Source organism: Myotis myotis, unplaced genomic scaffold (assembly GCF_014108235.1).
Source record: "Myotis myotis isolate mMyoMyo1 unplaced genomic scaffold, mMyoMyo1.p scaffold_m19_p_1, whole genome shotgun sequence".
Taxonomy (NCBI): Eukaryota; Metazoa; Chordata; class Mammalia; order Chiroptera; family Vespertilionidae; genus Myotis; species Myotis myotis.
The window spans coordinates 31,628,314-31,655,020 of record NW_023416313.1 but is presented as its reverse complement, the minus strand read 5'-3'; the positions used below and the strand labels follow the sequence as shown (position 1 = coordinate 31,655,020).

The following is a 26,707-nucleotide window of genomic DNA, read 5'->3' as shown; positions in this document are numbered from 1 at the left end:
GAAGGGACTGGACGCGGAGTGCTGAGCCCCCATCAGAGTCTCAGCTCCTGAAATGCTCTCTGAGAGGGCTGGGCTTATCAAAGGCAGGGAGGAGGCCTAAGGATTTTAAGCCTCTGAGTAACAGAATCAGATTTGCATTCGGGAGGATGGCTGTCCCCCCCCCCCCCCCCCCCGACCACCACCACCACCTCAGCCCCGGTGACCCTTATGGGCCAAATAGAGGGTGGGAGAGTGAGGTGGTGGTGCGGATGAGGACGGCAGCTACCATTTTAAGCCCCTCTAGAGCCTGTCAACGGGCTAAATATTTTACATACATGTTCACATTCCATCCTCACACAATCATGTGACGTGGATATATCACTGTTCCCACTTTACAGGACGTTGAGTCTCAGAGTCATACAGTGACTTCTCCAGAGTCCTCTGTCTGGCAAATGGCCGGCGGAGCCCGCTCAGCACGGACACTCCTAAGCCTGAGCTCTTAGCCACTAGCTCTGCGGCAAGAGCCTTGGTCTCTGCGGCTTTCTCCCTCCTCCGAGACCCCCAGCTTACCCCCCATGCTGCGCGTTTCCTCCTGTGTCTCCTCAGCCTCCACGGGGCAGGCCCTAGACGCACGCTGGTCCAGCCCACACGCCATGTAACTACCTGCCTGTGTAGGGGGTGGGGCCTGGCCTTTGGTTCAGCTCCATGGAGGGGACAGACCTGAGTCCCTGTCAGTGTGGCTGGAAGCCAGCACACAGCCTGAGGTGGTGGCTTCCCTCGGCTCAGTCACTGCCGCTCCAAGGGGTCAACGTCCACGGAGTCGGTGCCTTCTCTCCCCAAGTCCCTCCAAGTCCCTCGGTCCTTCCAGCAAGCATCCTGAGAGATGCTGCCTCACCTTCACCAGGGAGGGCCTGCCCTCGGTTCTGAGGCCCTGGGAGGCCGGCAGGGAGGTGGGGACTGGAAGTCACAGGGCAGAAGTGTTTCTTTTTTATTGTTGTTCTTATGGTCGCTTTATTTCGATCAGGATCCCAACAGGAACCACAAGTTGCTTTGGGCTGATGTATCTCTTAAGGCACTTTTTCACCCTCCTCCCTCAGGTTTCCATCTCTCTCCTGTGTTCTCCTTTATATATACTAGTACCACCCAGAAATTTCCTGTGTCTGCCACCATTACAGCTCTCTTTTCCTACAGGTTCTTTTTGTCATGGTTATAAGAGTAACCTTAAGTCCTTGTTTGCTAATTCAAATGTCTGGGTTATCTCTGTGTCTACTTATACCGACTGTTCTCCCTCTTCACATACCGGCTGTTTGCTGTGGCGTTTTGGATATTTTACTGATACATTGTAGGCGCTGGATACATTGTAGACACTGGGTACATTGTAGACACTGGATGTTGTAAATGTTTCCCTCCACGTCCCACATAGTTCAGGGTTCAGGATCTGGAAGAGGAGCCACACACAAATGAAAGAGAAGAGACAAGAGATAATTTGGAAATAACGGGGGCCAGGCTGGTAGGTCCAACTCAAGAGGAAAGACTTCCACTGGTGCTCGGGCCTTGCCAAGCTTTTATTTGGTTCGGGATCCACCCATAGTATAGCCCTTAGGCAGGGAGGTTCCAGTGACACACAGACTATTCTTATAAATAAGGATTTACATGATTAAAGGTGGGGAGGTTGCTTCAGCTACCATTATCTGGATTAACAGAGGTGGTGCACAGCTCTGACCTTTGCTAGGGCTTCAAAGGTCACCAGCCTTCCGGGTTCTCTGTCTACACCTCTCTGCTAGTGAAGACAATAGGTGGTTTCCCACAGCTGGATACACTATCAATGCTGGATACACTGTCGACGCTGGATGCTGGGTACATTGTAGACACTGGGTACACTGTAGACACTGGGTACACTGTAGACACTGGGTACACTGTTGTCGCTGGATACACTGTCAATGCTGGATACACTGTCGACGCTGGATACACTGTTGACGCTGGATACACTGTCGACACTGGGTACACTGTAGACACTGGATACACTGTAGACACTGGATACACTGTCGTCGCTGGATACACTGTCTACACTGGACGCTGGATACATTGTCGACACTGGATACACTGTCGACGCTGGATGCTGGGTACACTGTAGACACTGGGTACACTGTCGACACTGGATACACTGTCGATGCTGGATCCTGGATACATTGTAGACACTGGGTACACTGTCGACACTGGATATACTGTCGATGCTGGATGCTGGACTCTGGATACACTGTCGACGCTGGATCCTGGATACATTGTAGACACTGGGTACACTGTCGACACTGGATATACTGTCGATGCTGGATGCTGGACTCTGGATACACTGTCGACGCTGGATCCTGGATACATTGTAGACACTGGGTACACTATCGACACTGGATACACTGTCGACACTGGGTACACTGTAGACACTGGATACACTGTCGTCGCTGGATACACTGTCTACACTGGACGCTGGATACATTGTCGACACTGGATACACTGTCGTCGCTGGATACACTGCCGTTGCTGGATACACTGTCGACACTGGGTACACTGTCGACGCTGGATACACTGTAGGCACTGGATACACTGTCGACGCTAGATACACTATCGACACTGGATACACTGTTGTAGCTGGATACACTGCTGTAGACGCTGGATACACTGTCAACGTTGGATACACTGTCGACGCTGGATACACTGTCGACACTGAATACACTGTCGTAGCTGGATACACTGTCGTCGCTGGATACACTGTAGTCGCTGGATACACTGTCGACGCTGGATACACTGTCGACGCTGGATACACTGTAGTCGCTGGATACACTGTCGACGCTGGATACACTGTCGTCGCTGGATACACTGTAGTCGCTGGATACACTGTCGACGCTGGATACACTGTCGACGCTGGATACACTGCTGTAGACACTGGATACACTATCGACGCTGGATACACTGTCAACGCTGGATGCTGGATACATTGTAGACACTGGGTACACTGTCGACGCTGGATACACTGTCGTCGCTGGATACACTGTCGTCGCTGGATACACTGCTGTAGACACTGGATACACTGTCGACGTTGGATACACTGTCGACGCTGGATACACTGTAGACACTGGATACACTGTAGACACTGGATACACTCTTGTAGCTGGATATACTGTCGTCGCTGGATACACTGTCATCGCTGGATACACTGTAGACACTGGATACACTGTAGACACTGGATACACTGTTGTAGCTGGATACACTGTCATCGCTGGATACACTGTCATTGCTGGATACACTGCTGTGGACACTGGATACACTGTTGACGTTGGATACACTGTTGTCGCTGGATATACTGTCGACACTGGATACACTGCTGTAGACACTGGATACACTGTCGACGTTGGATACACTGTCGACACTGGATGCTGGATACATTGTAGACACTGGGTACACTGTCGACACTGGATACACTGTCGACGTTGGATACACTGTCGACGCTGGATACACTGTCGACACTGAATACACTGTCGTAGCTGGATACACTGTCGTCGCTGGATACACTGTCGTCGCTGGATACACTGTCGACGCTGGATACACTGTCGTCGCTGGATACACTGTCGTCGCTGGATACACTGCTGTAGACACTGGATACACTGTCGACGCTGGATACACTGTCGACGCTGGATACACTGCTGTAGACACTGGATACACTGTCGACATTGGATACACTGTCGACGCTGGATACACTGTCCACGCTGGATGCTAGATACATTGTAGACATTGGGTACACTGTAGACACTGGGTACACTGTCGTCGCTGGATACACTGTCAACACTGGGTACACTGTCGTCACTGGATACACTGTAGGCGCTGGATATAATGTCAACTCTGGGTACATTGTAGACGCTGGGTACACTGTAGACGCTGGGATACATTGTAGACACTGGATACTGTTGGGGTCCAACCCCAGTAGGTCCAGGGGTTCCCAAAGGTGTGGATGGAGTTGGCGAAGAAGGAATGACACGGAGGCAGTGTTCAGTTGATCAGCAGCCTAGCCAGGTTCTGTAGCCAGGTTCTGTCTTTATTTCTCCTGTTACATCTGTATTTATACCAGTTGATTTTAATCCTATCCATTCTATTACAAAGGTTAGGGCGTTTCTTATCTCCATTCCAAGGTTACTGGATTGTTCTGTTAAGCTTCAAGGAAGTAACTGAAGGAGATTATCTTAAGTAAAGATTATGTAGCTTAAGCATGATTGTTCATAGTTAAAGTGATTAACTACCCACCTGGCACTTAGTTCAGGGGTTTTGTTCCCTCCCTAACTCCAGGAGAAAATCCCCACCTAGGGAAACAACCTTTCTCAGAGAAGTGACTTTGGTTAAAACACATAGCGCTACGAAGGGGAGCAAACATATTAAGAACAGTATGCCATATTCCCCAGGTCCCTTGAACCATATGCTGTGCAGATGTTTCTTCCCTGCAGTGACTGTGTCAAGCAGCAAGGATGGACCAGCTTCCGGCAGGATAGATTGTCAACGCTGGATACATTGTAGACGCTGGATACATTGTAGACGCTGGATACATGGTAGACGCTGGATACATGGTAGACACTGTATACATTTTAGATGCTGGATACATTGTAGATGCTGGATTCTGTTGTCGCTCTCTGAATACAATTATATTTTCTTCTAGCTGATAACTTCCTGGAAACAGTGAAAGCTTCGTTTTAGACCTTGTGGAGGTGGGTCTGTTTGATTTAGCCCTGTTCCTAGGGCATAGGCCTTAGTTCTGGGAGATAATCCTTATTCTTAAGGCTTGGTCCTTCCGGTTTCTGGGAGAAGCTCAAGGTGTTTACCTCGCATCTCTAAGTCCGCAGGACTTAGTGTTTTGAAAACTGCTCCTCAGCTGCTTTAGCTTCTAGTCACTGCTCTTCCCGGGGTTCCCTGGTGCTGACCCAGGCCGTTGCCTTTTGGGACTCAGCGGACGTGAGAAGGAATTTGTGTGCAGGTGCTGGGCTCCTTCCTTTATGAAACTCCCCCCACTCAGTTCCTTCACTTTTTAAAGATAAATTTGCAATTAACTGGTCTGAGGAACAGAGGTTTTAAAAGGCTGTTTTCTATTTTACATAATAAAATCGCCTTTTTCTTCTTCTTCCTCTTCTTAAAGGATACCTTTCAGCATTTCATACAATACTGGTTTGGTGGTGATGAACTCCTTTAGCTTTTTCTTATCTGTGAAGCTCCCCATCTGACCTTCAATTCTGAATGATAGCTTTGCTGGGTAAAGTAATCTAGGTTGTAGGTTCTTGCTATTCATCACTTTGAATATTTCCTGCCACTCCCTTCTGGCCTGCATAGTTTCTGTTGAGAAATCAGCTGACAGTCATATGGGCACTCCCCTGTAGGTAACTGATTGTTTTTCTCTTGCTGCTTCCAAGATTCTCTCCCTGTCCCTTGCTCTTGGCATTTTAATTATGATGTGTCTTGGTGTGGTCCTCTTTGGATTCCTTTTGTTTGGGGTTCTCTGCACTTCCTGGACTTGTAAGTCTATTTCTTTCACCAGGTAGGGGAAGTTTTCTGTCATTATTTCTTCAAATAGGCCTTCAATATCTTGCTCTCTCTCTTCCTCTGGCACCCCCACAATTCGGATGTTGGTATGCTTGAAGTTGTCCCAGAGGCTCCCTACACTATCCTCATATTTTTGGATTTTTTCTTTTTGTTTTTCCGGTTGGGTGATCTTTGCCTCTTCATATTTCAAATCTTTGACTTGATTCTTGCGATCCTCTAGTCTGCTGCTGGAACTCTGCATAATATCCTTTATTTCAGTCAGTGTATGCTTAATTTTTAGTTGGTCCTTTTCACAGCCTCAAGGGTCTCACTAGATTTCTTGAGGGTCTCACCAAATTCATCGGAGGTCTCACTAGTTTTCTTGAGGGTCTCACTAAATTTATTGGCCGTTTCTAGAAAATTCTTGAAAAACCTTAAAAGTGTGGTTTTGAACTCTATATCCAGTAATTTGCTTTCCTCCATTTCTGTCATTTGTGACTTGTTTCTTTGTCTCCACATTTTTTATGCTTCCCTGTGTTGATAGAGTGGCTTTCTGTGTTAGGTGTCCTATAGGGCCCAGTGGCTCAGCCTCCCCAATTACCTGAGGTGGACACTCTTGGTGCACCCCTTTGTGGGCTTGGTGCACAGTCTTGTTGTAGTTAAGCCTTGATTGTTGTAGGTATCACTGGGAGGAATTGACCTCCAGGCCAATTGGCTGTGAGAATCAGCTGTGTCTGCAGTAAGAGAACTTCTAAGCTGGAGACACCCTTCTGGGGCAAGACTTGCTTCAGTGGGGCTTTGGTGCTCACTGAGTCTGCCCCCTGAGTGTGTCCCTTATGGATCTGAGGAGTTGTAATCTGGATGGTCCCACTCTGACCACTGGGTACACTGGCTCTTGGATCTCTAAGGAGGTGCTAATTTAGCCTCTGCCTGAGGCTACCCAGCAGGAGCTATAGAGAGATCTGCAGATTCCTCTTCTTTGTTTGGGGTTTGGAGGTGCCCAGATGAGGCCCAGCTGTGAAGCAATGCAAGCTGCTGTGGGGCCTTGGACCTTCTTTTAGATGTTCTGGGTTTCTCTGATTCAGCTGCAATTTGTTAAGTAATTTTCAGGTTGCAAAGGGCCAGGCCTTTCATATGCAAAGCCTCTGTGCACAGCTTGGGTGGGGCGGGGTCTAAGGGGATCAGCAGGGCAGAGCAAACAGCTATGGCTGCTCCCCAGTCCTACCCTAAGAGGCCCCGCATCACAGTCCCCCGGTAATCACTGCAAGCATCTCTGAGAGAAAGCCGCCCTCGAGTTTTGCCTGATGCCAGACATTCCAGTTTCTCCCCGTATGAGTCTGGGTCCCCAGAGACTCACCCGGAACTGGAGTTCAGAGCAGTCGGGAGCTTGAGACTCCCTCCCGATCGAAAAAGACAACCGTGTCCTCAGCCGCCAGCCCTTTTGGCGTGCGCCTCTGTGCCTCTGCACTTTACTTCCGCACCTCCTCTGAGTCTCAGTGCTTTTCTCTTTCCTTCTAGTTGTAGAATTTCCACTCAGCCAGCCTTCCTGTGGTTCTAGAAGTGTTTCTTAACTTGAAACTTAGTTGTCCCTGAACCTCACCTGAAACCGTGTTCAGGACCTTGTGTGTGTGAGCATGCATATTTTTCTAGAGTTCTCAGCTTTCCTGCGATTCAGAAGGAGGCCTATGACCCACTCACAAAACACAACGAAGTGGCAGCTCAGGACTGCTGAGCGCCCCCCCTGCCCTGCACACTTGACCTTATGTGAGCTTTGCACAAGCTGCTGGCTCGGGCTGTTGTTTGCCTTCGGAGAGGCCAGGCTCCAGAGCAGTGGCTTTCCCAGGGCATAGCCAGTCAGCACGTGCTGCGCGGGGCCTGCTGAGGGGCCCCCATTCTTAACCTGAGGATTCTGAGGAGTGAGTAGACACCCCAGAGCCACGTTTTCCTGTGGCGTCTACACTGCCTGTGGGTGGTCGCTGCTCAGACTCACTCCTGCCCTCAAGCTCCCATCATGTGCTGTTCAGGGAAAAGTGAGCACAGATTCTAGTACATTCTTTTCTGACAAAAGCATAACTGAGCTGAAATTTACTCCCTTTCAAGGAAAAGTGAAATAGCTGCTTCTAATTTTTATTTTAGAAAGAAAAAATTTTAATAGCCCTCGTTTTTTGTTTTTCTTTTAACTAAACAAGAAAATTATGAAGTGCTTCTTTCTCCCTTTCCAACGTTGGCTTCATCCCCATCTGCTTTTCCTCCCCAATGGGGTATGTAGACCCTGGTATTGACCAGTAATCTGGGAAGTGGGAGTTGGTTAATTCATAAATTTGGTTGCACCTGGGACAGTTAGGGGCAGGAGGGGAGACAGTGAGTGTGCGATGTCCACCTGCTCTCTCCCCAGAGGCACAACCTGGCAGTGTGGCCAGGCAGAGCTCGGTCCTGCTGCAGGCCTTGCAGTTGTCTTCGCTCAGGTGCTGGGCTGTGGAATTCTGGTTCTAGAACCTCCTTCCCCATTTCCCATGGTCACCTTCTCACCCCGTGAACGTTCAGTGCCTGCCTGAGCAAGACCTCACCAACTCTTACCAAGCACATCACGGCCTAGCCCAGCCCTGGGACCACACTCGCCCGTGCTGCAGAGGCAGATCTGCCCCAGAGGACAGGCCCCGGTGAGGGAAGCAGGGAGGGTCCCCTTCGCAGGGACAGGCCAGAGAGGCCCGAAGGTCCATGTGGACCAGGGGAGTGACGCAGCCTTTCCCAGAGCGCTGACCTTGGAGAAATGACCAGGCGGACACTTGGATGCTGGAGCCAGCCTGCCTGGGCTGGAGCCCTGGCTTCACTACTCTCTGTGTGTCTTCGGGCAAGTTCCTTAACCTTTCTGCACTTTATTTTCCTTTCCTGCACAGTAAGAATAATGTGTGTGTGCCTATTTTTAGGGTTGTTATGAAGGTTAAATGTCCAGTAAATGAGACCGTGCTTAGTGCTGGCACATCATGGGGACTGACAACTATTAGCTGACATCATCATCGCCGTCGTCGTTACGGGTTGAATTGTATCCACTTCCCAAAAGGTGTTGAAGTCCGAACCCCTAGTACCGTGAAGGTGACCTTGTTTGGAAATGGGTCTTTGTAGATTATTAAATGGGGATGAGGTCATTAGGGTGACCCCATGGCTGTGTCCTAATAGAAAGGGGGACCTGGACGCGGAGACAGACACACAGAGGGGAAGGCGATGTGAAGACACGAGGAAGCTAAGTGGGAAGGGAGCCCGGGGCAGTCTCCCTCAGGACCTTGGGAGGAACTGTGAAGTGGGAAGTCATTCTGAGACGTAATCATACCAGGTTTTATAGGCAGTAGACATTCCTTTTTGGGGGTTTTTCTTTTCTGTCCAAGTATGTTGTCCACCTCAGACCAATTATGCCAGCACCTTGAGCTTGGACTTCTGGCCTCCTGAACGATGAGACAGTAAATTTCTGTTCGCTAAGCCACCCGGTTTGGGGTACTAGGAAGTCAGTACAATCATCATCATCATCACCCACAACAGCATTTACCTCTGGGTGTACCTCCTCATGCTCCTGAAGGAAGGAGAACCCTCTACATCAAAGTCAAATTACTGTTTCGCAAAGTGACGGTATGATCAGGTTCAGTTCGGCAGCAAGGAGGGGCTGAGCTCGGCCTTCTCGGTGCTGCTGGTTAAAGGTTCAGTAGGCACAGCCACGCTGACCCATGGGCCATCCTTCCACCAGGACACCAGCACTCGGAGGTATTCCAGCTGCCACTTTCTGCCTGTTCTCCACGGTACCCACTCCTGCCTCTCCCCAAAGAAACGTGTTGCATTTTCTATCTCATCATAATCACCTGAGTTTGTCTTCCCTAATTGCCTGTGGTGTTTGCCCTCCTGTTAGGTGATTGTGCTGTCCACGCGCCTCCTGAAGCCACTCACCATGCCTGAGCTGCTATTTGCCACTGACCGGCTGCACCCAGACCTTGGCCTCTGAGCATCTCCTGAGAGGATGCGACCTCCCGAGATGGAAATACCAGTCCATCAGCTGCCGTCGTTTCAGATAAGCCCCCAAAGCCGGTGTCCCTGGTACCAGGGGTCCTTATGGCTGAATTCTGCCCAGAGGTCTTGAGAACCACCCAGTGAGGTCGTTTGCTTGGATTCCTGTGATTCTCTTTAAAAAAAAATTATTTTCATTCTTCTAAAGGCGTCAGACTGTCTTTCGGCTGGCCTGATTCGTAATAATTCCCACGTATTCTTAATCCGCTACGTGTGATCTTCCTGATTCCACCTGCATGCTCAGTCATTTTTAAATAAGTGCTCGTTGTGAGTGTTGGTAGATGGATGACAAGCCCTTTGATCTGCAGTTGCTCAGAAAGAAGTGAGACAAGCTTTAGATTATAAATGTGAGGAAAGTTTGTGTGTATGTGTTTTTTCTCTCTTAGGATTATGTTACTGAGGAGGGAACATTGCAAAGAGCATCTGAGGCTGTGTTTCTGTCTTGATCTGAGACATTTTTGCAAAGGGGAGGCAGGGCGGGGGATGGGCCAGGGCTGCTCTGGTTGTCAATGGGCCGCCCCGACAAAGGGCTGCCTTGTCCGGGCCTGCACACTCGCCTCCTGGAACCTAGTGGGAGAGAGGTTGATTGGATGGCTGACTGTGCCTGGAAAAGGTTCCCTCCCTAAGGAAGGCCCCAATAAAGACATCTGGTCCCAGGGAGTGCACATTTGAGCCCCAACCCCAGAGACTTTTGTGATTTAGTTTCCATTGAAATATAAAGCGGTCTTTTCTGTAAGTCTAAATTTTCCTTCTGGCCATAGCAGGAAAGCCTAGACCCACCTAGTGAAATTATGTAAGAATTCTGGCAGAAATGAACCCCCACATTGGTAGGTGTGTAGTTGGTGGATATTTCTAGCATCTCTAAAAGGTGTTTATAATGCAGAGATGAACCTGAAACATGGTGTCTAGTGTGGAGGAAATAAAATGTAAATCAAAACACATCTCAGTTTTAGTTCTCCACAAAACGCTGTCATTTTATGAAAAACCTGTGAAGTGGGAAATCATTCTGAGATGAAATCCAACCAGGTTTTATAGGCACTAGATATTCTTTTTTGTGGAGTTTTTTTTTCTGTCCAAGTATGTTGTCCACCTCAGACCAGTTCTTTAATGATGCTCAATATTGGAGACCTCCGATGCTTCTAGATGTGTGAAGCTGAATAAGAAAATGGCAGAAGTCACTATTTTCTCAAATAAAATTTAAAAAATTAAGAAGGAGCCTGCGGTGTGTCTCAGATCCTTCATTCACTAGTCATTCCATTCATTCCCAGATATCGTGTGATACTGGCTCCAGCCACGGTGGTGAATGAGCCCAAGGCATCCTGGCCCAGCGGCTCTCACGAATGAGCTGCTGGTGCTTTTCCTGATGGCCAGGCCCAGTGTGAGTGCCTGCTCAAGGTTAGCTTTTAAACCATATGTCTATCTGCAAAGGAGACTCCAGGAATATAAAAACCAAACTGCTGCCCTACCCGGTTTGGTTCAGTGGATAGAGGGTCGGCCTGTGGACCAAAGGGTCCCAGGTTCGATTCCAGTCAAGGGAACATGCCTGGGTTGCAGGCTCTGTCCAATGTGCAGGAGGCAGCCAATCAGTGATTCTCACTCATCATTGATGTTTCTATTTCTTCCTCTCTCAAATAAGTAAATATAACAACAACAAAAAGAAAACTGCTAACAGTGGCTCCCTCTGGGAAGGAGTATAGAATAAGAGAGCTAGAATAAGAGAGCTAAAAGAAGGGAGAGTCTTGCTTTTTCTGTTGTTGTTCATACATTCAAATATTTATTCCTATTTAATAGCTATTTATTTAATTCCAATCTACTCCGAATCACATAATCCTATTGTCTGAGTTTTTGTTTTGACAAAAAAATTTTTTTTTAATCTGCCCAGTATAATTTGCATAGGACAAACATGGTCTTATTTGAAATGCACAGATCAATGAATTTTAATAAATTTGTAGTATCCCATGTAACTGTTAACACAATCAAGAAATAGAGCATTTCCACCACCTCTAAGATTCCCTTTTACAGTCAGTTTTCCTATTCTACCTCCAGCCCCAGGCAAACACTGATTTGCTTTCTAGAATTGCATAAAAATGGAATCATACAGTTTGTCTTGTATCTGGCCTTTTTTGCTCAGTAAAAGGTTTTTGAGGTTCATCCATGCTGTTGTGTATCAGTAATTTTCTCCTTTCTTTGTTCGCATTGATTGATGGTGTTCCACTGTACAGATACAGGACATTGTGTTTATCCATTTACTCTTGAACATCTGGGTTGTTTCCAGCTTTTTAGCTGTTATGAGTCAAACAGCCCTCGACATTGGGGGTCTTTCCCTCGATATACTTCTGTGTTGTTTGAATTTTTTTCACAACAAACATGTATTTGTGTACTGCTTTTGTGCCTTTGATGTATTTTTACAACTTAATATTTTCTTTTAAAAATGTACATTCAAAAGCTCCTAATCTGAGATAAAAGGTGGAAGTTCCTGATTGTGAATGTTATCCTTAAGCTGTTCCTATGTCCCAGTAATACTCTCAGAACTATATTAATTGTGGCCACAGGCAGTTTCTGAGTGGTGGAGGGAGATGTCCGACGTTTGGTTTAGAATCATGTTTTCCCATCTCTGTGGTCGCTGGTTCAGCAGGAACTGCACGAGGCAGGCCGTCAGGTAGTGAGTGGAAGGCTTTGGACAAAAGGTGAGATGGAAGGAGCTTGTGGTGACCGGAGTTTGGTTTGAATAAGAAAGTAGGAGACACAGGCCAGAGCACTGCTTCTTCAGTTAAAAGCAGGAACATAATGGCCTGGCTGGCTGGCTCAGTTGGAGTGTCATCCTATATACCAGAAGGTTGTGGGTTCGATCCCCAGTTGGACATATTTTACTCTCACATCAATGTTTCTCTCTCTCTCTCTCTCTCTCTCTCTCTCTCTCTCTCTCTCTCCCTCTCTCTCTCTCTCTCTCTCCCTCTCTCTCTCTCTCCCTCCCTCTCTCTCTCTCTCCCTCCCTCTCTCTCTCTCTCCCTCCCTCTCTCTCTCTCTCTCTCTCCCTCTCTCTCTCTCTCTCTCCCTCCCTCTCTCTCTCTCTCCCTCCCTCTCTCTCTCTCTCTCTCCCTCTCTCTCTCTCTCCCATAAAAACATAGCCTTGGGTGAGGATTAAAAAAATAAAATAAAATAAAAAGCAGGAGGATAATGGAAAGTTGGTATAAATCCCGCAAAGAGCCTTCACCAGATAAGGGAGAAGAGGGGCCCAGGCAAGAGCACCTGGCTCCCTGGCCCAGCCTCCTGAGCCTGCTCGTGCTCACTGCCCGAGGGTAGGAGGGTGGGGGAGAAGGGGGCGGGCTCTTGGCCCCTGGGAAGGAGCAGTGGTTAGAACTGAGCTCCAGGTCTTCTCTAGGTTTAAGTCTCAGCTCTGCCACTCATGATGCTGTGGGTCTCTCCAGGCCTCAGTGCCTCCTGTAAAATCCAGATGATAATGAAGGGTACCTCCCTCATGAGAAGGCTGCTGGAGAGGGGAGCCATCCCTAACCCGGCGGCCAGCACGCAGCCCAAGGCGCGTGGGTACTTCCTGCTGAGGCCACCAAGGAAGACCCTCACAAAATGATAAGGCTCAGCAGGAGGATAATGCAGAGAAGACACGAGGCACCATTGGATCCACATGAGAAAATGGAGGAAGAACACCTGGTCCCATTTACTTCCCAGACAGCATCGCCCAGAGTCCGGGAGCAGGGCCTGCAGCCTGACCCAGTGCTGTGAGTCCAATCTCACCTCTCCACACAGTAATTCCCTTCGCCCGTCTCAGCTGACTATGAAGTTGGATGATGATAGTGTTACCAGAAAGGGGACCTGGCCCTGAATGGGTCTCCCTGGGGCCAGCAGGTAGTATATGGGTTCTTGACTTGGTGCAGGAAAGATTTCACAACAGGAGTCCAGGTGAAATTTAGAGGATATTTATTTATTTATTTATTTATTTTTTTTTAATATATATTTTATTGATTTTTTACAGAGAGGAAGGGAGAGAGAGATAGAGAGTTAGAAACATCGATGGGAGAGAAACATCGATCAGCCGCCTCCTGCACATCTCCTACTGGGGATGTGCCCGCAACCCAGGTACATGCCCTTGACCGGTATTTATTAAACCTGGGGACAATTTAGCAAGAAAGGGCTGGAGAAGTAAGTCTACGCTGGTCTACTTTGGCTCACCAAGAAGTCAGAGAAGAGAGGGCCCACCTGGGAGGACCTGCTGCTGCCCATCGCTGCCCTGGTTGCAAGCCTCATGGGGGAAAAAGAGGGGGAGGTAAGGCGGAAGGCAGGGGCGTGCTCCTGGGAGGGAAAGCATGCACTGGACCAGTGACGAACCTTTAGAGCTCGGCGTGTCAGCATTTTGAAAAACCCTAACTTAACTCTGGTGCCGTGTCACATATAGAAATTTTTTGATATTTGCAACCATAGTAAAACAAAGACTTATATTTTTGACATTTATTTTATATATTTAAATGCCATTTAACAAAGAAAAATCAACCAAAAAAATGAGTTCACGTGTCACCTCTGACACGCGTGTCATAGGTTCGCCATCACTGCACTAGACCAAGTATGTTAAACTAGAGGCCCGAGGGCCGCATGCCTCCTTCATTGGGCCCTGTTAACCTTTGAGTTTGACATGCTTGCACTAGACCTTCGTTTTGAGGGTTTTTAAAGGTGTTTAGGGGAGGATCTTGGTAGAATATTCACCAGTTTTATGCTGATGTACCAAAATGAGGTTTATTCTCTTAACTTCCTCTGTCCTTGGGTGAGGTTGGCAAATGGCACGAATTGGATTTCTGCTGTCTCCCTGAGAGGGGTGATTTAAGCTACTTACCCTCTGGTTGGGGAGGAGAAGTACAAACCATTTTCTCATAAAAGTCCTTGATTTAGGGAATATAAGATTTACCAGATGGCTGCAAACCGCTGTTTAACTATCTGTCTCAGTTTGCCTATTCCGCCTGTCCTGGCTTACTGGCCTGTCTCACTATAGGACCTACCGCAGCGGGTTGGTTGTTGTGAGAATTAAAAGAATTAAGTTTGTAAAGCACTTAGAACAGGGCACGTGGCAAGCTGGCTGTGCACATGCCAGCGTTGCCATTATCGTAGCAAATGTCCGATGCTTGCTCCTGCCTATGTCTCCATCACTGATGTTACCCACGAAAAAGCCGTGTGGATTCTAGACTGACACCCTGACTTAGCCTGTGCACCTCATCCAAATGCGCCTCATTCAGAAGTGCCTCCCAGGGCTGAGTGGTCATGCTGGTTTCTCCTCTGGGGCCTCACCTCTGGCGGGCCTCACCTCTGGCGGGCCAAGGCCAAAACAAGCACAGGCAAATGCAAACCTTCTGCAAGGACCGCAGGCCGGTCTGTAAACACAAGCGGCAGGGGTGTAAATACTCTGCAGCAATGGACCCCCGCCTTCGCCTTCGTGACCGCCTTCTGGAGTCTGTTCTCCCGCACACATGGGGCCCAGCCCAGTGGAGGCACAGGAGCTGCGTCAGCCAAGTCGTCCCCGGGGGCCAGGGCCGAGGGAAATGGCTCTGTTTACCCCAGGCCCCTCTGTTACAACGTCATCCCAATAACAAAGAATTCCACCGAGCTTCCCCACGACCACTATTATTTATTTTAGCCTGATTACCAGGAACGGAATCACAGCAACAAATAACCCAGGATTCCAACTGCCATCTGCTGCCCCTGCCCAAGGAACTGAAGAAACTCCAGCTCTATTTTAAACGGAATTTTAAAAGACAAAACCAGATGATGGAGGGTATTTGAGAAGGGAGCATGGGGTGGGGTGGGGGATGGGGAGTTTGGCTGGGGTCTTGCCACAATCAGTAATAAACCTACTTCTCACCAAGTGAGAAGAGGGAGAGCAATAAGAACGTTCTGGAAACTTCTCTTTAGATGCTGGAGTACAGAGAACACCGTGTTCCTGGGTGACTTATTATAATAAAGGAAGCCCTGTGGTTCCCTCCGGGCCATCCCCAAGGGCCCTGGCCTGACTTCTGGCCGCCTGGGGCAGCCCCCTTTCCCTCAGGGTGCAGGGGCCGGCCCAGGAGTTCCGCGCCCACCCCTCTGTCTTGAGGGAGTTGCCACAAGCTTGTTCATTTGTCTGGAAAACGCATCGGTTTCTCCCCTTTGGAATGTGAGATGAATGTTGAAATCCCATTTTTCACCAGAATGAAGGGCTCCTGTAAACAGGCCGATGGCTAGGGGCTGGCTGGGTGGGCGCATCAGGGCGGGGTGAGGGGAGGACAGGCAGCCTCGCCAGCTCTGCACCGCGCAGAGGGCTCCGCATGTTTCTGATTTGCAGCAGGGAGAAACCTCGAAAGCCAGACAGGGGGACAGACAAGGATCTGGTTCTGAAGCAGACAGCTGTGGGCTGGGCTGCCGCTGCCTAGACATCTTTATTACTGAGCTGGGACTGGAGGCCAGGGGACAGCCGGCTGATGGCAGCAGCAGATGTGGCTGTGGCAGCCGGGCGGCCTTGGCCAGGGCGGACCACAGGCTCAGAGGCAGCAGGGAGACTGAGAAAGCAGGCCAGGGCATATGGGCCAGGGCCGGGAGGCAGCGTGTGGAAGACAGAGGAGAGCTCTCGGGGCGGGGGGGGGGGGGGGGGGGGGGGGGGGGCGGGCATTGCTGAGGAAGCAGAGCCGGGGCGCTGTGGGCACTGCCTGGGTCCAGGCTGTGGCCTCAGACAGGCCTGGGGGAGTCCATGCAGGTCTCCCATTTCACGCTGCACCAGCTACTGAGTTCTTCTGAGCCTCCCTTTGCGTCTGCGGAGGGACTAAGGACGGAGTGCGGGCTTGGGGTGGAGAAACACGGCACACAGCGCCTGGCACCCGGTCTTCAATACGTAGAAACGGTCATTGTTATTACCTGTGTGGCCCTAAGCAGGTGACTTCATCTCCCAGCCTCCGTTTTCTCACCTTTAAAGCGGCAGTGGTAGTATTGCCTTCCTCACAAGCTTCTTCCAAAGGTCAACGGAGATAATTTATAAGCTGGTGCATTGTAAGTGCTCAATAAATTCTAAGTCCTTTCCTTTCTCCACTCCCCTGCCTCCCATCCCCACACACACGCACATCCCTCCCTGCCTTCCCTTGCCCACGTGGCAAAGAAGGTGTTCCCCTCCCGGGCGGGAGAGGGTGTCCCTCAGTGCCTGATGGTCATCGTATTTGGACATTTAAATACTAGTCATACCACTTGGAGTGTTTCTTGTGTGCCACGGGAGGCTGCAGACCACAGGCTAGGAGCAACGCTGCATCTAAATCCACCCCCAGCCATTGTCTGGCCACAGGATTGTGGCCCTCAAAAACTGCCCTTTCTGTAAAATGGGAGAAATGATGCCCACCCCATAGGCTATTGTACGAATTATGTCTGGCCCTAGCTGGTTTGGCTCAGTGGATAGAGTGTCCGCCTACGGACTGAAGGGTCCTGGGTTCAGTTCTGGTCAGGGGCATATGCCTGGGTTGTGGGCTTGATCCCCAGTTGGGGGCATGCAGGAGGCAGCCAATCAATGATTCTCTCTCATGGTTGATGTTTCTATCTGCCTCTCCCTTCCTCTCTCTGAAATCAATAAAAATATATTTTTTTAAAAAAGAATTATGTCTGTAAAATGCCTAGAGTAGGCGACCTATTAAAGGAATCTTAAAAAGTAAGAAAAGAGAAATTTAAAACAGACAAACAGGATTGAGAGATACTAATAATGAGAGGAGCCAAGGTAATGAAACTTGAAGCTAAAATTCATGAGAAGAGAGGAAACATGGCACATTCTAGAACTATAAATAGTCATGTCCGCTTGGGACAGTGGGCAGACTGGGACTTGGGTGGTTTCCAGCTCTCTCTCTCTCTCTCTCCTGGAACAAAGCACTCTGTCCCTCTGGATGGAATAATGGAATAGAGCTCCCTGACCCCTTCCAGCCAGAACTCCTAGGGCAAAGTACGAGAAACTGAGTCCAGTGCAGTGGGAAGTGGGGTGCAGCTCACACTCAGCACAGGGGCAGGAGAGGGCTGCCAGGGTCTGCGGGGTCTGCACACTCACAGAGCAGGGGGAGAAGAGGGGACGGAGCGCTGCCTGGAGTAAACGGAATGCGGCGCTGCTCAGCACCTTTGAAGATAAAGCCCGCAGGAAAATTCTCTGCTTTTAGTTCCCGGGCATGGATAGAAGACCATTGCTAAGCATATGAAGATTAACCTCTCACTCATCAACATGATTCATACAACCACGTAGGATGAACAGAAATAAAGCGAGCAGGAGCTAGTGGGAGGTACTTGTCACTGCTTTTCAGTTGAAATGTTTATAGAATCTCATGTTAGCACTATTTCCCTCCCTGCCCCCAATACACAGCCCCTTCTCCGGGGTTAGTTAGGCTTGATGTATAAAAAAAATTGCTCTCCATATAAGGTAAGGTGTGGAGCATCACCAAAAGCCCTGTCAAGAGCAGGCAGGGAGAAAACAGATTTAAAAGTCTGGCACGATACCATAGTAGGTCCTCAGTAGCTATTCATTTTGGCTGCTCCCCTTGGTTCCATGGCCCTGCATTTGCAACAGCATCTCATATGTGAAATCTTATAAAGAAATAAGAATGCTGAATATTGTGAACAATAACATGAACAGAGCCACTTTAAAATGGAGCTGGAGCTGCCATGCCCAAGGAATTGCCTTGCATGTCTTATACCTCAAACCTTGGAATGTTAAAAACAGGGCAGAATGACCTTTGGACTGGGCCTGAGCAACCTTGTTTCCCAAGGAACTATTTACAAAGATAACAAGATGACTACTGGATGGATGATTACAGGGCTGAACATTAAAAAGTGTTTAGAATTAGCATCACTAGGTTATGTTATCTGCACCAATAGAAATGCCTTCCTCTATTGCTGTAACTAACTGTTCCCCTTCCCTTTCTCATCAAGACCCATTGCCTTTGTCTCCTAATTGAGGCATTAATGATTCCCAAATAGCTGAAATAAACACTTGTTTGCCTTTCAATTTAAAAGGCCTTCTTATTTTTAAGTTTACAGTTTAGTCCGAAGACGTTGATTCAGGTCCTCTGTGGGAACTTGAGGACATCACTCGAAGCTCAGAGCCTGTTTTTCTCATCTGGAAGATAGTATTTCCTCCTGCACCCTCCTCACAGGGTTCCCTGGAGGAATGAATGAGATCAGGTATGTGAAAGCACTACCCAAATATAAGGTGTGATCATTTGCCCATAAAGATGGGGGCTCACTTAGCTTGCACGAGCAGTCTCTCTGGCCCATATGGACACAGATGAGTGGCCTGGCAGTTTTAGCACAGACTCTTGTGATAGGAGCTATGAGAGGCTCCTGAACGGCCCAGGTCAATGGCTCCAAGCTTCTACAATGAGAACAAATTGCACTTTTTGAAAGCAGCATACTCAAAAAAGAGGTTTGCCAAATGGAGCATGTATGGCAAAGCAGTAATCTTGGGTAGAAGCATTAGTATCTTCAAGGCTCAGCTAAGATGTCTTCCCAGAATAAAACATACAGCCAGACATGTCTGGTTTACCTGGAAGATCATGATGGAAATGGATAGGAGATGTGCTATTCTTAACTATAAAATGGCAAATTACAGCTTACAACACTCATAGGTTGTGGCCTTTGACAAGATATGCATCTTGTTTGTAAGCCTGTTTCCTCATCTGTGAAGTGGGACTAACAGTTGAATGCATGTCTTTGGTTGGGACATTTAAGACATAACCCTTGACCCAACTGGCGTGGCTCAGTGGTTGAGTGTCAACCTATGAACCAGGAGGTTACGGTTCAATTCCACGTCAGGGCACATGCCTGGGTTGCAGGCTCCATCCCCAGTGGGGGGCATTCAGGAGGCCCTCATAGCTCCTGATTAATGGCTCTCTCTCAACATTGATGTCCTCTCTGTCTCCCCCTTCCTCTCTGAAATCAATATACATATATATATATATATATATATATATATATATATATATATATATTAAAAAGACATAACCTTTGGAAGGCACAATGCCTAACTCAACATATCCAAGAGGCTAAGTAATTCTTGGAAGGACAAAAGGTGAGTGTTTCAATAAAGACCAACTCAGATGTCTGTTCTTTTAAAATGAAATTTATTGTACATAAAATAAATTAATTACAATTTAAGCCAAAGCTTGGGTGGCTTTAAAGTGCATCTGTTCACTCGCTGTAAGACAGTGTTTTGGTATTTAAGCCATGACTCAACCAAGCCTGGGAAGCCGCCCAACATCATTGCCATGAGCCATTTACACAAATCACACCAAATTCAATGGACACATTTTCTTTCTGTACCTGATGCAACAGTTTCTTGTTGTTGTTGTGTTTAATTATAGTCTCACACCACTCAAAGTTTGGGGCTGAAGAGTTTGTTCTCCACCCACCGATCACAGGCTCAAGTAAGCAGCCTCCCGTGTCAGGCCATATACGCTTAGAGATGTCTGGGTACACATTTTGGCCCATAAACTCCACCCTTTTGGGGGGGATGGGGAATATTTTCCTCTTTGTCCTAAGAAACTGGGTACCCTTCCAGTTAGAAAGGCATTCTATAGGGAATAGGGTTCCAGAGATGCAAATCCTCCTTGTCAGAGAAAAGCAGTTCTTCCCTGGGGTATCCGGGTGGAGGAAAAGAGAAGGAAGTAAAAAAGGAAAGCCCGTGAGAGCTGAATCTATTTCATCCCCACTGTAAATCACATCGATATATTTGGTGAAACTACCACTGAGCATCATTTACAAGGCATTAAGGACAAAATCCAAAGCAATTATGCCCCCTTCCCCTCTACAGGACAAGACAGGAAGTCCATTTCACATATTCAGAGAGCGGCCTGGTGGGCATCAAGCCTCACCGGTTCTGTCCCCCGCTCTGAACAATGCTTCCTTTTCCGCACCAGTTCCACAGGCCCTCAGGGCCTCCCTGCTCGGCCCTTTCTGGAACCGCGAATTACTCCCAGCATTCAACGTTCCTGCACCTGAAGAGCCTCAGACTCTCTTCCTGGGAAGACCACACCCCGCGTGCCTCTGCTTCAGACGGAGGTGACAGTCCTCACTTTGGCAGAAAGGGCTTGCTTGAACCTCCTCTTCAGGTCCTGCATGTTGGGCGACTTGGGCCTGGGGATAAGGGAGGTTCTTCGCTTCTCGGGCGTGCTGCTCGGCGGCTGCTTGTGACTCACTTCTTTGCACAGGACGTGGAAAGCGTTGTAGACGTCGTTGTAGTTTTCGCTGACGGACACTTCGTAGAAGGAGCAGCCCAGCATGCCGGCCAGCTGCAGTCCAAGCTGAGGGTCCACCTGCTTGATGTGGAGCAGGTCAGCTTTGTTGGCCACGACCACCACGGGCAGCCGGGTGCCCAGGTGGAGCTGCTGGACCTGCTGGTGGAGCTGGCCAATGAGTTCATAGCTCTTGTAGTCGGTGATGGAGAAAACGATGACCACAGCGTCGGCCCAGCGAATGCACCTACTCAGCTGTTCGTTGCCGCTCAAGCTGTTCTCGTGGACCTGAGAGAGGGGGAACGGCAAGGTGAATGAAGAGAGCCCTGGCTGGGCTGGATAGAGAATTCAAAGAGCCCTTGACAGCAATGCCAGGTCGCAGGCCATAAACAAGTTATATCCCCACACACTTCAGCTTTCTTGACAATATGTTGATCCAGCTGCACGGAGCTGGAATAAATAACAGTGCAGCTCACCACACTCAAGTGGAAAATTGACCTGCAGAGAACTCCATGCAGAGAGACTTTGTAGTTGCATAAAATGGGAAATTAACTGGCTAGACAGTAAGTCTGGAGAAGTAAAGATAGGAGCTGGAAGCATTTAAACCTGGATAACTGCCCAGCTCAAGAGGGAAACACACACACACACTAGCATGGCTCTTTTGTCTATAGAGGAACTTTCCACAATAAAAAGTGATTCCGAGTATTTGGAGACTATACCTAGATTTTGATTTTGAATGGCAAGGCACAAATGTAAAAAGTGACCTTTTTAACCACAGTCGGAAACCTCCTGTTCCCAGTGTGCTTGGTTTGGTCTTTCCTGCTGGGTAGACTCCTGCGATTTCTGCCCCTCAGCCACGTCTTCCAAATCAAGCCAGGCTAAGACTGACCAACAGCCAGATAGCACTGAAGTGTCACACATGTAAAAGCCTCGACTTGGCTCCCCAAATTCCTCGCCTTCGTACTTGGAGAACTGAACAGTTCGACAGTCAAGCCACCTCCCCATCGACCTAGTCACGCATCTCAGAGCTTCTCACCTGAATACCTGGAGTGTCTTGAACCTGAATAGCCAGGGTTTCGCCTTCTATTTGGACTTGTCTGGTGTACAGATTACCTATCAGGCAAAAGAAAAAAAAAATTATGTCCATCCTTCTTGTGCAACTTAGAAAACATTATGGGATTTTTTTTTTAACTTATAAAATACAACCTGAACCACTGGACAAAAATAAGCTATAGTTTATCCTAATTAATAGGCTTAATTTAGATTTTTTTTTTAAACAACTGTAATTTTAACTACCATATTAGTTGATTTATTAAAACCAGGGCAAAGTTTGCACATTTTTGGAAACTGATTTGGGTTGTTTTAAACAGAGTTTCCATATTTAGAGTATCTCCTTGCTCTGCATGTGTGGGGTCTCTATTTTATTTTAGTACTTTATCACTCAGACATATATTTATACTCTAGCTATCAGATACAGTGGCTCGGTAGGCAAACATTGTTAGCAAACGCAGAGCCAACATTACCAACTGAAATAAAAATGTGACATAACCACAGCCACCTCTACATCAAAGCAGAAGGCCGCCATGCCTTATCTTGCCATGGTTTATAGAGCGCATTTCAAATAATCCCCTGTAGGTACTTCAGATGGTCCAAGGAATGAAACAATTTGTTAACAGAACATAGGCTGAAAGCCCTTAAGCCTCCCCAGTGGCCAGTCTTAATCGCAGGGATTGAAACAGTGTCCTCGCGTTTATCCAGGAACTCTCCTAAAATTCTGGCGCGCCGTCCTTTCTCTTTGTTAAGAAAAGAGAACGTTAGTTTACAGCGGCTCTCGCTGGCCTCTGCTTTAAAAGGTCACCTCTGAAAGGCAGCCCGCAGAGAGGGACGGGAGGGGGAGGAGCTGGCCAGCATTTTTTTTTTTTTTATGACTTTGGCAGGAGTGTTTTGAAGGGAGAGGCTCTTCAGAACAAAGGGTGCTTCCAACTGGGGTCCCCATGGTGGACACATACCAAGGGGCATACTTTCAGGCCCTCGATAAAGTGATGAATGGGCCTGGAGTGGACCGAGGCCAGATGGCAGTTGGGGGGGGGGGGGCGCACAGGGAGGGGAGCAGGGGGCAGAGTTGGATGTGGCAACCCTGGTGCTGACTGTCACTCCGAGGGACCTCCTGGGCGGCGCTGAAAAGGAGAGCAAGGCAGCCCCGGTGCAAGCGGAGGCATCTCTTTCCAAGGCGCTGGCTCACCTGCGTTTCTCTCGTAGTCGCCGATGAAGCGCTTGGTGAGGAACCGGACCACCAGGGCTGCGGGTCAGAAAGGAAAGGAGAGGCTTAGCCCTGGCGCTGCAGTTACATTCACCTTCTTCACTCCACCCGGCCTGGAAATCAGCTCTCCCAGAGGGAGCCAGCCGCCAAGAAATTCCCACCCCCGCAGCCCCTGCACGCTCCTTCCAGACACCGCACGGCACTAGAAGGCTCGGCGAGCTGCCGCTCCGTCCCGCGGGGAGGGCCCGGCCCCCCCCCCCGCCCCCCGCTCCTCTGCGCCGGCCCCGCCGCACTCAGCCCCCAGCCGACACCCCTTTCTAACCTGGGAGCCCCGAGGCGCGGCCGCGCCCCCTCAGTACCCCTTGGGCCAGCACCACCGGAGGCTCAAGAACCCCAAGGCTCTGCTCTCGGCTGCGTCGGCGGTGCCGGGACGGTCGCCCGGCCACTCGGGGCCCCAGTTCCCTCATGGGCAGAAGGGGCAGTGGGTGCTTGGGAGACGGCGGGCGGGCGGGCAGCCGCCGCTCCCCCTCGCCCTGCCCGGCCAGACCAGCGGGTCTCGCCCGAGCGCGGACTCACCGGTCTTGCCCACGCCGCTGGCCCCCACCACGGCGATCTTGACCAGCCGGCGGCCCGCCGCCCTCGGGCAGTAGTCGGCGGCCGCGGCGCTGCCCGGGGCGGGGTACTCGGCGATGGTGCACATGTTCTGAATGAGGCGCATCGCCGCTGCGCCGGGCTGCTCCGCGCGGGACGGGAGCTGCGGGAGGCGGGAGGAGCTCGCGCTGCACGGGAGCGGACCGGGCTCGGCCGAGGGCTCCCCGGGAGGAGCTGAAACCTCGGAAAGCGAGCGCGGAGCGGACGGCGCGCGGCTCCCAAAGCCTCAGACTCCGGCGGGGACTGCTCCCCGGCTGCGCGCGCGCTGTTTTCTCCGCGGTCGGCCCCACCCCCCGCCCCCCGCGGCCAATCCCCGGGCGCCCTGCGCGAGGCCCCGCCCCCGGCGCCGAGAAGCGGGCGCCGCGCCCCTGGGGGCGCCGGGAGCCGGAGCGGGGCCCCGTGAGCAGCGGGTAAAATGGGGCTGCGGGTCCGAGGGGGCCACCTGTGCGTGTGGGGCCACGTGTCGCTGGAGCCGAGGGCTCAGCCGATGGCGGGCTCCGGGGAGGGCAGGCCGGGCGCCGGCCGGGCTCCCGCTGCGCCCGCACGGGGCAGGTGCTGTGCCTGAGGGTTTGGGGGCGCCTCGGGTGCCAGGAAGCGGGCTCAGCCCTGGGCGCCGGTCCGGGTCTCCCTAGAGCGCTTCTCGGGCACCCGCCTCCGCCCCGGTGCCCGGCCCACCCACCCCCTCCCTGCAGCCACTGACCAGTGGGCCCAGCCCCGTGGGAACCTGCGCCCGGGAGGCGGGGGCCAGCCCTGCTGCCCACCTTGCGCCTCTCTCATTTCTCTGGGGCGTGATTGCACTGACTTGGGTGCACCTGGGGTGGCATCTCGGGTTATAGATTTGGCTACAATGGCAAATTGTAGTAACAAAGACCCCATGACCACTCTCCTACAATGTGATTTTTTACTTGGGGGCAAAATAATGTCACCCGTTTGTCTGTAGACCCACACTCTCCGGATCGCTCACCCTCCGACGAGCTCACGGGAGCACACAGAGGTCAGTGCATTTGCACTCCGAGAGGCAAATCAAGAAGTAATTATAGAAGAAGCTTTCTAGCGCCTCACACCGTCACACCTCCGACAGGAGCTATGAAACAGCAAGAAACAGTTGCCCCAGCTGTGTCTGCAAACCGACTGCACCGGAAGCAGAGACCAGAGGGTCCGCACCTGTCCCTGGACACGAGGCATGGCCAGGTTAGTAAAGTGACGATGCCCAGGCTCCAGCCCCCTGCATCCTCATCAGGGAAAGAAAGACATCTTCAACGGTAGACTAGGCTCCCCATCTGAGTATCCTGTAGCCGGAACTGACTGCGAAATGTCACCAGACACCCAAGCTGACCCCCTCCATCCCACCCCCTCCCCCCACCTCCACCCTCCACCCCACCCCCACCTTTCTAACCTTGTGGACCCCCAAAGGTTCCAGAAGCTTTTATCCTGGGGATACACATGGTAACTTTGAATCTTCAGCCATATTATAGGTTGATAATATAAAAGTATAAACCAGTTCTCTTATCTACACACGTCAGACATCTAGTTTGAGTCCCTCTTCCACCCTCAAGTTGATTGACCAGGTAGTTGATGGAATTTAGGATGCTGACCCAACTCAGACTGAGGTGAACTCTCTTGCCTATCTTGGTTTGGGTGTTCTCAGGCATTCAAGGCGGAGGAAAGGTCTTCTCAAACGGCCTTGATAGCAAGTTTTCTAGGATGCACAACACGATTGGCAAGATGTGTCACCTTAGCAACCAACATAATAAAAGGTTGACTTCCGTGGAGATCACAAGAATGAAATAAACTCAGCCATTTGAGTAAGGGGGGGATGGAAGCATTTAGAATAGGTACCATGTCTTTGTACATGGTTTAACTCAAATTTTAATTTTGATGTGCTGTAAAATCACATGTAGCAAGACTGTAATTACAGGTAACCATGTACTTTTTAACCCCCGCCCCCCAAAAGCCATGTTTACATGATGAAATAATTATGAAGTCTGAAGTTTTTGTTTAAAGCTTTTTATACACACACTCACATATAGACATGACAGAAGTTGCCAAGGAGAATTTTGCTTCGACTCTAAAATGCTTCTGGGGCTTGATTTTTATTACCATGAGCCTGTACCAAGCCTATGATTTTTCTGTCTGAAACACAAAGGCTGAATTTGGTATTCTTATTTTAGGTCTAGATGATCTGTCTGTGCTTTAAAGCACACAGAAGAAGAAACAAGAGAAAGATGGAGAGGAGAAAGGGGAGCTGTTCAAATTCCAAACATCTGGCAAAGAGCCCAGCTGCAGCTCACCCTACCTTCAGATGATGATACTGAAAGTACCCCCGTCTCGGAAGTTGATGGAATTAATAAAGAGGAAGGGGAAGGGGCAGTGACATTGATGTCTATTGAAGGCTTCATTTATTCCAGGCTATGGGCTGGGGATCTAGCGTACCACAAACTCATTAACCTTCATGACAATCCTATCGCCATCACTTCAGCTGCATTATCTACTGCAGCTTAGTAAACCACCCTGAGCCTCAGTGGCTCCCAGTTCTGTGGGTGGACCGTGCTCAGCTGGGCAGTTCTCGCCTGGGACCTCTCATGTGGTCGCTGTCAGATGGCAGCTGGGGTTGGAGTCATCCGAATGCTCACCTGGGCTGGACACCACGATGGCTTCTTCGCGCACACGACTGCATTTCGGCTGGAACGCCAGGACAGCTGGGACTAGCCAGCGTCTCCCTCTATCCCAGGGGTGGGCAAACTTTTTGACTCGAGGGCCACAATGGGTTCTTAAACTGGACCGGAGGGCCGGAACAAAAGCATGGATGGAGTGTTTGTGTGAACTAATATAAATTCAAAGTAAACATCATTACATAAAAGGGTATGGTCTTTTTTTTTAGTTTTATTCATTTCAAACGGCCGGATCCGGCCCGCGGGCCGTAGTTTGCCCATGGCTGCTCTATCCGGTCTCTCCAGTGGCAGCTCAGGCGCCTTCATAGCATGGCGGGCGACTT

The 26,707-nt window shown here is 49.9% G+C and overlaps 2 protein-coding genes and 1 long non-coding RNA gene across 3 annotated transcripts in view; 2 read left to right on the top strand and 1 right to left on the bottom strand.

Moving 5' to 3' along the window:
* SCFD2 (sec1 family domain containing 2) overlaps nucleotides 1-9,722 on the top strand; it is a 336,120-nt gene extending 326,398 nt beyond the window's left edge. Inside the window, exon 9 of the mRNA XM_036333819.1 lies at nucleotides 9,425-9,722. Coding sequence (XP_036189712.1) covers nucleotides 9,425-9,517 — 93 coding nt within the window. The 3' untranslated portion in view covers nucleotides 9,518-9,722. The remainder of the gene's footprint in view (nucleotides 1-9,424) is intronic.
* A 9,948-nt stretch (nucleotides 9,723-19,670) lies between these two features.
* RASL11B (RAS like family 11 member B) lies at nucleotides 19,671-23,970 on the bottom strand. Its single transcript, XM_036333811.1, has 4 exons — nucleotides 23,638-23,970; nucleotides 23,044-23,100; nucleotides 21,838-21,914; nucleotides 19,671-21,089 (listed from the first exon to the last, which is right to left on the bottom strand). Exons 1-4 carry the CDS (start codon nucleotides 23,777-23,779, stop codon nucleotides 20,619-20,621), a joined length of 747 nt encoding a protein of 248 aa, XP_036189704.1. The 5' UTR covers nucleotides 23,780-23,970; the 3' UTR covers nucleotides 19,671-20,618.
* A 63-nt stretch (nucleotides 23,971-24,033) lies between these two features.
* LOC118668615 lies at nucleotides 24,034-26,092 on the top strand. The gene is made up of 3 exons (XR_004971688.1): nucleotides 24,034-24,122; nucleotides 24,653-24,903; nucleotides 25,884-26,092. It is a non-coding gene; the product is annotated as an uncharacterized LOC118668615 (long non-coding RNA).
* Nucleotides 26,093-26,707: the final 615 nt, after the last annotated feature.